General features: G+C 47.2%; 1 protein-coding gene across 1 annotated transcript; it reads right to left on the bottom strand.

The window, feature by feature from the left end:
* Nucleotides 1-459: 459 nt before the first annotated feature.
* On the bottom strand, nucleotides 460-9497 carry si:ch211-132b12.7 (uncharacterized protein LOC564531 homolog). The gene is made up of 4 exons (XM_064975216.1): nucleotides 9011-9497; nucleotides 7446-7622; nucleotides 6352-6554; nucleotides 460-4056 (listed from the first exon to the last, which is right to left on the bottom strand). The coding sequence occupies exons 2-4, from the start codon at nucleotides 7612-7614 to the stop codon at nucleotides 2845-2847; spliced, it is 1584 nt and encodes a 527-aa protein (XP_064831288.1). The 5' UTR covers nucleotides 7615-7622; nucleotides 9011-9497; the 3' UTR covers nucleotides 460-2844.
* Nucleotides 9498-9779: the final 282 nt, after the last annotated feature.

Here is a 9779-nt window from a genome sequence, read left to right on the forward strand (position 1 = left end):
ATTGATGCTATGGACTGGCCCGCCCGTTCCCCAGACCTGAATCCAATTGAGCACATCTGGGACATCATGTCTCGCTCCATGCTTTAGTCTAGGTCTGGGAGGAGATCCCTCAGGAGACCATACGCCACCTCATCAGGAGCATGCCCAGGTGTTGTAGGGAGGTCATACAGGCACGTGGAGGCCACACACACTACTGAGCCTCATTTTGACTTGTTTTAAGGACATTACATCAAAGTTGGATCAGCCTGTAGTGTGGTTTTCCACTTTAATTTTGAGTGCGACTCCAAATCCAGACCTCCATGGGCTGATAAATTTGATTTCCATTGATAATTTTTGTGTGATTTTGTTGTCAGCACATTCAACTATGTAAAGAAAAAATTAGTTAATAAGAATATTTCATTCATTCAGATCTAGGATGTGTTATTTTAGTGTTCCCTTTATATTTTTGAGCCGTGTATATCAAATCAAATCAAATTTTATTGGTCACATACACGTGTTTAGCAGATGTTATTGCGAGTGTAGCGAAACGCTTGTGAACTAACTTGGAATACATTTCTGTCAATGATTGTATGTCCTCTTTCATGTCCAATAAAATATATATAAAACTTACATTTACAAACATACACTTGCTTTACACAAGCAACTATTCACATGCTCACGTCTTCGAGGTATGAAATGATGGTAGTGTTCTCAACAGCAACAAAAACAACTGATTTGGAGTTACTTTAAATGTTAAAAGTATATCTTGATGTTGAAGAAATCCTAATTTCCTCTCGTCTCTCCCAGGTGTAATTTATCTGCTCTCTGGTGGAGTACCAGCACCTGACCTTCAACCGCTGGTATGTGTGCCCAGGATGGGTGTATTTTCTGGGCTGGCTGTTGGCCCTCTCCTCCATCGCCCTGGTCCCCGTGGGGGCCCTGCTACAGATCTGCACCGGGACAGGCAGTCTTACAGGTGAGAGTGTGACTGACCTGTGACTGGTGTTCAAAAATGGTTTTCTTCATGGATTGGTCATAGGATAATAATGTTTAAAGGATCAAATTGGAAGACTTATAGATCTGAAATTATTTTTGTAAACTGAGTGGGTAGGTATAATTTATTCACTGCAAAATGACCATAAAGTATTGAAGAAACCAACTAACTCACTTAAATCATTAAACATTAAAGTTGTGCTGACTTTCCCCTCAACTCACCAGCATTTCCTCCACCTGTCGGCTGGACCATGACCTCCGGTTGACCCGGGAATAGAAAGACTAAGCCGGAGCACATGACCTCTGGAGCAGAGATGGAGATACTCATGGCCGCAGCAGGGGAGACCACAGACAAATTAACTGACACACACCTAGAAACACTTCTGTGTCAAAGTTCTTGGTATACTGATCATTTATCTTAACACAACACCTATCTGGACTCTTGTATCCTTACCAACATGTTGAGAGAATACCATTGATAATGAACAATGGCGTATGTTTCAATACAGTGTCATCATGTTCCATATTTGAACAGTGTGTCACCACAATACATTTGAAAGAACATAGCCCAAGCACAGAGCGAGCAACCGAGAGACAATGCAGATTGTCATTGTACTAAACAAAACACAATGTTCTTTCAACTGTCCCGGCTCAAGGCTTAACATGGGTTACTGGCAGCTCATGACGTACTTCCTGAAGTCACTCCAGTTTACATGGTAGCAGTTGTAGTCACTACTAAAAGGTCATCTCATTCTGTCAGTTTCTTATTATGAAAGACCATTTTGGGCCAATATAAAGCAACTCTTTAACTAATAGCATTTTTGTTACGTAAATTAGTGCTTTACCTCAATTACAATTTTCATAATACTTATTAGACATCAGAAACATTGGTGAATTCCCCACAAAATGATGCTTATCTAAAAACACAAATTAAAGTAGATAAAAAAATAAACAAGCAAACACATACACACCTGCTGTTGTCAATACTAAAACAATCAAAGACCAATGTTAATACATAATTCCCTGGTCGGATCTCCAAGATCCTGAATGAGATATAGCCTTTTATGTTTCAATGACATCTTTCACCATACGATACGGTTATACACAGAGTGTACAACACATTAGGAATATTGAGTTCCACCCCCTTGTGCCTTCAGAACAGCCTCAATTCATCAGGGCATGGACTCTACAAGGAGTGGAAAGCGTTCCATACGGATGCTGGCCCATGTTGACTCCAATGTATCACACAGTTGTGTCAATTTGGCTGGATGTCCTTTGGGTGGTGAACCATTCTTGATACACATGGGAAACTGTTGAGCGTGAAAAACCCAGCAGCGTTGCAGTTCTTGACACACTCAAACCAGTGCGCCTGGTACCTACTACCATAGCCTGTTGTTCAAAGGCACTTAAATATTCAAAGGCACTGAAAAATCCTTCTTTAACCGGTGTTCTCCCCTTCATCTACACTAACTGATTGAGGTGTATTTAACAGATCACATAAATAAGGGATCATAACTTTCACCTGAATTTACCTGGTCAGTCTGTTTTATATATGGCAAATACAAAAAGAATGTACATTGTCAGTATAATTTCTCTCTACGTAGTGAAGTTCATACAAAAGCACGTCTTGATATTCAGCTCACTGAAAGGCAAGGTGAAGCTGAGTTCTTATGGCAGGCAATGAGTAGTACTCAGACGCTGTGCAGAAATATACAGCGTGGCATAGTGCCGTTCTGTCGACATTGTCTCACGCGTCATTAAACCTTCAACCTCTTCCCCTCAGCCACTCTAGGAATTTCGTTGGAGCTGAAGTGAAGTGACTGTTAGAGGGTTACAAACTGGCCGGGTGCCCTGCCTTTCCTTGGTCAGGTGCTAGAGAAGACCACCATGGGTGGAGCTGTCAGGGGGCATGATGGTGACTGTCTCAGGGGGTTTGGCACTGGCCTGCCCAGAGTGAGAGCGGGACGTGGTGACGCTGACTGGAGAATGCTGTGACAGGGAAACAGGGCAGTACTGTGGGAGCATATCTGACATGGGGGCCAGGAGGGACGAGGGTGGGACCGGGGCCTCCAACCCATTGTGGGTATGAGTGGCAATATTAGGGTCAACTGAGTCTCTCTTGAAACTGGGGTCCCCTCCCACTCCTGGCTCTGGACTAGAAGTGTTGTGATCCTCTTCCCTCCCCAGGTTCTTGAGGCTGGGGTAGCAGCCTGACTGAGCCATAGCCTGGCGTATCCTCTCCCAGCCCGCGTTGGCATTGGGGTCGTTATTATCAGGGTCATTGTTATAGGGGTTGTTGTTTTGGTGGTTGGCGGCCTGGTACAGCAGCTGTGTGTGCTGGCGGAGCTGAGCGATATCTCGGTCTGTGGCGTTGCTCTGGCGGAGGAGGTCCTGGGTGCGCAGCGTGATGTCAAGCAGGCCTGACTGGCTTAGGATGCCCACCGTGTTCAGGAAGCGCCTGTCGCGCGCCGCACTGAACAGGGACAGGCCTGGACCGTGCCCGCTAGGCCACCTCCTGGCCGAGAGAGGAGAGGAGCCACCGGAAGAGGAGTAGGAGGAGGCAGTGGTGGTGTCGGAGCTGGGCATAGAGCGGGAGACAAAGCTGGAAGGTGTGGAGGGAGAGCGGGGGCTGGGGGAGCGGGAGGAGGCAGGGCTCCTCCAGTGGGACAAGCTTCTCTTGGGGTCTGGCTGCTTGCGGACATGTTTTCTGGATGGTGTCAGTAAGTGAGTAGTAGTGGACACCTCATCCCTCTTGTCCTCTGTACACATCCTCTTGTCCTGGCTCTGGTCCTCCCTGCCAGTCCCCTTACCAAGGGGGTCCACTGGGGTTATGTCTGATGGCTTCTTACTGGGATGGGGAGCGATACGAGGGTAGGACTTAAGAATGGGCAGGTAGGTTCTGCTTTTTGTTTTCATAGCTGTGCTGTCAGATCTCCAGGACTGTGTTCTGTTGGGGTTTGGGGATGCGGCCGAAGCTTCACTGGGCTGCTGGACCAGGATCACATGACATGGGACAGAGTCATTGGAGCTTCCTCCCCTGTTCTCCCAGTTTAGCTGGTTCTGGAGGTGATGGTCTGAGCCATTCTGGGGGGGGGATATGAAGGGAAGATGAGAGAAAGAGAGGCAACTCCTCATGCTGACACATACTGTAAAAAAAGGGCAACTTATTTGAGCGGACATGCTGTAAGAGGATTGTGAACAAGGATGAGTTTGGTGCCATCAAATACATCCCTAAAACCATTTGGTCATTCTGGTTCACAGTGACATTTATTAGACAACTCATTTGCAGGTGCTTTCTTCCTCACACTCTGTCCCTGTCACCTCCTCTTCCTCCTCCACCTGTAACCCCCTCCTCCTCCTCCTGTACCTGTCCCCATCACCTCCTCTTCCTCCTCCTGTACCTGTCCCCATCACCTCCTCTTCCTTTACCTGTCCCATCACCTCCTCTTCCTCCTCCACCTGTAACCCCCTCTTCCTCCTGCACCTGTCCCCATCACCTCCTCCACCTGTCCCCATCACCTCCTCTTCCTCCTCCACCTGTCCCCATCACCTCCTCTACCTGTAACCCCCTCTTCCTCCTGCACCTGTCCCCATCACCTCCTCTTCCTCCTCCACCTGTCCCCATCACCTCCTCTTCCTCCTGCACCTGTCCCCATCACCTCCTCTTCCTCCTCCACCTGTAACCACCTATTCCTCCTCCACCTGTCCCCATCACCTCCTCTTCTACCTGTCTCTGTCACCTCTTCTACCTGTCCCTGTCACCTTCTCCATCTGTTCCCGTCACCTCCTCTTTCTCTTTATCCTACACCTGTCCCTGTCACCTTATCTTCCTCTTCCACCTGTACCTGTCCACTCCTCTTCCTTCTTCTTCTGTCAACTTCTCTTCCTCCTCCTCCTGTCACCTCCTCTTCCTCCTCCACCTGTATCTGTCAGCTCCTCCATCTGTCTACTCCTCCTCATCTACCAATCACCTCCTCTTCCTCCTCCACCTGTACCTGTCACCTCATCCTCCTGTCCCAGTCACCTCAACCACCTGTACCTGTCAGCTCAACCACCTGTACCTGTCAGCTCAACCACCTGTACCTGTCAGCTCAACCACCTGTACCTGTCAGCTCAACCACCTGTACCTGTCAGCTCAACCACCTGTACCTGTCAGCTCAACCACCTGTACCTGTCACCTCAACCACCTGTACCTGTCAGCTCAACCACCTGTACCTGTCAGCTCAACCACCTGTACCTGTCACCTCAACCACCTGTACCTGTCACCTCAACCACCTGTACCTGTCACCTCCTCTTCCACTTGTCACCTCCTCTTCCTGTCACCTCCTCATTCACCTGTCCCTGTCACCCCCTCTCCACTTCCTCATGTCCCTGTCAACTCCTCCATCTGTCTACTCCTCCTATACCTGTCCCCTCCTCTTCCTCATACACCTGTCGCTATCACCTTGTCTTCCTCCTCCACCTATCCTTGTCACTTCCTCTTCCTCCTCCGCTTGTCCCCTCCTCGCCCTCCTCCGCCTGTCCCCTCCTCTTCCTCCTCTGCCTGTCCCCTCCTCTTCCTCCTCTGCCTGACCCCTCCTCTTCCTCCTCCGCCTGTCCCCTCCTCTTCCTCCTCCGCCTGTCCCCTCCTCTGCCTGTCCCCTCCTCTTCCTCCTCTGCCTGTCCCCTCCTCTTCTTCCTCTGCCTGACCCCTCCTCTTCCTCATCCGCCTGTCCCCTCCTCTTCCTCCTCTGCCTGTCCCCTCCTCTTCCTCCTCCGCCTGTCCCCTCCTCTGCCTGTCCCCTCCTCTTCCTCCTCCGCCTGTCCTCTCCTCTTCCTCCTCTGCCTGTCCCCTCCTCTTCCTCCTCTGCCTGACCCCTCCTCTTCCTCATCCGCCTGTCCCCTCCTCTGCCTGTCCCCTCCTCTTCCTCCTCTGCTTGTCCCCTCCTCTTCCTCCTCTGCCTGTCCCCTCCTCTTCCTCCTCTGCCTGACCCCTCCTCTTCCTCATCCGCCTGTCCCCTCCTCTGCCTGTCCCCTCCTCTTCCTCCTCTGCCTGTCCCCTCCTCTTGCTCCTCTGCCTGTCCCCTCCTCTGCCTGTCCCCTCCTCTTCCTCCTCTGCCTGTCCCCTCCTCTTCCTCCCTGTCCACTCCTCTTCCTCCTCCGCCTGTCCCCTCCTCTATTTCTGTATCCATTTCTCCTATTTTATGTTACTCCGTTTAGTTTTGCTGTCCTATGATTTGCCACCTCCTGCCATGTCTTTCTTCACAGTTGCATGCTCTAGTCAAGCCACCTCTTCAGTGCTTTTCAATTAGGAACATTTTTTAATTGGAAATTTAGTTTACTTTATCAATTGACTACTGAATTGGAACTGACCTCAAGCCTGCCTCCCACCTCTCTCACCTGTTTGAGCACCACGTTCCTGATGATGAATATGGGGGTGAGGTCGGGGCTTCCGGGGCTGGGGACCAGGGTGTGATTCCCCTGGAGAGGGGCCTGCTCGGGATTGACTTGGCTCTGGAGACCCTCCCTTCCCCTGGGCTCACTCACGCTGCTGCCCTGGTCCTCTCTATCCGCATGGAGCCAGTCTGTGCAGCTGTTGTTGTCTGGAAGAGAGGAAGAGAGGAAGAAGGGGAGAGAGGAAGAAGGGAGAGAGAGAGAGAGAGAGAGAGAAGCAAGTTAAGGGAAGAGATGAGTGTAAAGAATTGAAGGGGAATACAGGGGGGATGGGAGCTGTCCTCACAAGAAATTTGACAATTATTTTCATACCGTTTCCCACTGGTTACTGAGTGAGTCATGTGTACCTGTGAGGTCATACTCACAAGTCATCAAGGACAGTAATCTAGTACTCCTCATGAAGGAATTCATGGAATTCTATCAGCAATACTACTGAGTAGAGGGCCAGTGAGCATGTAGACTATACGTGTGTCCTTCTATATCTAGGAATACAACACCTCAGACTGGTTGGTTGCACGTCACATACTTGTCATACTGTAGTCAGTAATTCATCCTATTGGAAGCTGTGACTTGCACTGCCTGGCCTGTGTAACACTGTGTCATGACTCATGACCCCATTATTTTTTATTTCTACTTTGCACATTCTTCCACTGCAAATCTACCATTCCAGTGTTTTACTTGCTATATTGTATTTACTTTGCCACCATGGCCTTTTTTTGCCTTTACCTCCCTTATCTCACCTCATTTGCTCACATCGTATGTAGACTTGTTTATACTGTATTATTGACTGTATGTTTGTTTTACTCCATGTGTAACTCTGTGTCGTTGTATGTGTCGAACTGCTTTGCTTTATCTTGGCCAGGTCGCAATTGTAAATGAGAACTTGTTCTCAACTTGCCTACCTGGTTAAATAAAGGTGAAATAAATACAATTTTAAAAAATGATGGTCACACTGTCTGGCAGTGTGAGAGTTTACAGGAAACACATTGGAGTGAGAAGGAGCGAGGGGGTGGGTGAGTGTCCGGAACGTTCTCCCTCACCCGAATATCCAGAATCTTTTTCAGATCCGCAGCGAGAGCCTCTTCTGTTGGACTCTGTGTCCGCAATACTCCTTGAGGCCAGCAGGGTGGCAGTGTTGCTCCTGTCTTCTGCATTCTTACTGGATGCACGTGGCTCTCGCCCACTGAGACAAGCCTGTTCCAGAGGCATACTGCGTCCTGGTGGAGAACCAAATACACCACTGAGTAACATTTCCCTGGAATATGTTTTAAAATGCATCGGCCTATGACACTTCAAAAAACTACTCTCATAAAAATAGAAAGAACTTGGTTCCAAGTAGCAGAAAAAAATAAAAACTCCTCACTGAATATTTTTATGTGTTGAAATGACATTATGCTGCTGGATACATAATATCTGATTTAGCTCCTCCTCCTCAGTCACTTCTCCCTCCACAGCCTGTTCCCTTTGCCTGGCTCCTCCTCTTCACTCCTAGATACATCAGGGTCCCGTGTGTGTGGACTGTATGTGCATGCCGGGGGGTGCTATTAAACATCACCATGACAAAATACACAGTTTTTGCAAGTATTGACCAGGCATGATGGGAGACGTTAAATCATGGTGGTTACCATGGACATGATCATGAGAGCTTCAGAAGTGATTTAGCACATGAGTGGGATTAGTCTTTAGAGCGGTATACTGTATGTGGATGCAAATGTGGTTCTTTATGTAACACTGTGCCACCCTACAGGTCAACCCTGTTCTGACAGACATGTTTACACAATTTGGTATTTCCTCCCTCCATTTCTCTTTCCCCAAATCTTTGAATTTTCTCTGTTTGAGTGAGAGTATCTTATGTCCAGGATAAGAAGAGAGAGAAAAAAGCCCCATGGTTCTGACCATTAGACTACCCACACTGTCAGCTGAATTTCAACTGTCGAGGAAAACCCATTTATCTCGTGGAGAAGAGCTTTAAGTCAGTCATGGGACTTGTAAGCAGAAATATTGGTTAAACATCGATGTAATAAACAATAGCTGACAAACTGAAATATATTTGCACCTCAAGCTTTTTAGAGGGGCACAAAGTAACGTTGTGCGACTATATAGCCCCCTGAGAACTGACACTTTCTTGTACATGATGATACCCAATGGCAGGTTTTATGACGTTCCGACTAAGCAATTGTTTATAGGTAACTTTCTGTGGTGTTATTTTGTAAATAATAGGCCAATGGGATAAACGTGTATGATGGGTATCAAACGTGCGCTGTCACAACTTGGGGCTCCTCCCCTTTCCCTTATGTAACGTCACAACTTCGGCAGAGCAGACAAACTTGCTCTATTGCTTTACACATTAACAAACGTGATATACCAAACGCACGAAATAAGTCAGAAATAATTAGGCCTAATAAATAAATCAAAGAAATAACATGACAACTATATTTGTCAAATGTTTAAATACTTGCTTAAGTATGGTCAGCAGGTTTAAATCAGGTCAAAAAGTCCATATATAAAGCAATTCTGGTCAGTGCACCTTTTACATTAAGTTATTGTTTCAAAAGTCTCCGTCTCAAAGTATATATATATTTTTAAAAAATCACCAACATCTTACCTCCAATATCAAGTTGGACTCTTTGCCACTGTTGGTTCACTTCACTTGTATAGCGCTCCGTCTCGCCGTATTGTTGGCTAGAGCACCTAATTTCTAGCTCTATCTTTCAACGTTTCCCTTATGTCATGTCATCTATGCGTGTCTATCGCTGCGTTTCTATTACATCTATCTCATTCAATGCATAAACTAGCTAACGGGATGTGAAGACTGCCTGTTGCCTAACGGTTAGATCCTACGAAACGAGTCCCAGTTCCAAAATTGATAATCGGTACCCAACCTGAAAATGTCCCCGCCTCCTAGACCTCCCTGCGGGTTTCCACTAGTTGCCACAGCCACAAAGTCAGAATTGGCTACAGGCCTATTGTAAACATTTATGAAAAAAAAAATAATGTGCTTTTTGATCGTAATTTAAATTTAAGTATAAATATATGGTTTAGGTTAAAGTTAGGTTTATAATCGAATTTTAATAAGATACATTGAATACATATTCAGGGTTTATGACTTTGTGGCTGACTAGTGACGACCCCTCCCTTGCTAGAATGACAAACGGTTTCCGCCGATATCAAGAGATTGGGGCGGAAGCACAAGCAATCTGGGAGGATGTAGCATAATAAAGACTACTTCATTTTCTGGGCACGTGTAGGGGTGGGGACCGCATGAGTTTTGAGCTGAAGTGACTGGATGAGAACGTCCCATTTGATTATTAAGAGAGGTGTGACTACAGTGGTGAGGTTTGGGCAGAATATCATATTAAATTACCTAATTATAT

The sequence above is a fragment of the Oncorhynchus masou genome, chromosome 9 (genome assembly GCF_036934945.1).
Source record: "Oncorhynchus masou masou isolate Uvic2021 chromosome 9, UVic_Omas_1.1, whole genome shotgun sequence".
NCBI lineage: Eukaryota > Metazoa > Chordata > Actinopteri > Salmoniformes > Salmonidae > Oncorhynchus > Oncorhynchus masou.

Excerpts from the sequence above, each read along its gene's own strand:
- si:ch211-132b12.7 (XM_064975216.1), bottom strand. The coding sequence starts at position 7,614 with ATGCCTCTGGAACAGGCTTGTCTCAGTGGGCGAGAGCCACGTGCATCC. Across the intron at positions 6,555-7,445 it reads AAAAGATTCTGGATATTCGG|ACAACAACAGCTGCACAGAC; the intron begins GTGAGGGAGAAC and ends CCTCTCTTCCAG. Across the intron at positions 4,057-6,351 it reads GGAACGTGGTGCTCAAACAG|AATGGCTCAGACCATCACCT; the intron begins GTGAGAGAGGTG and ends TCCCCCCCCCAG.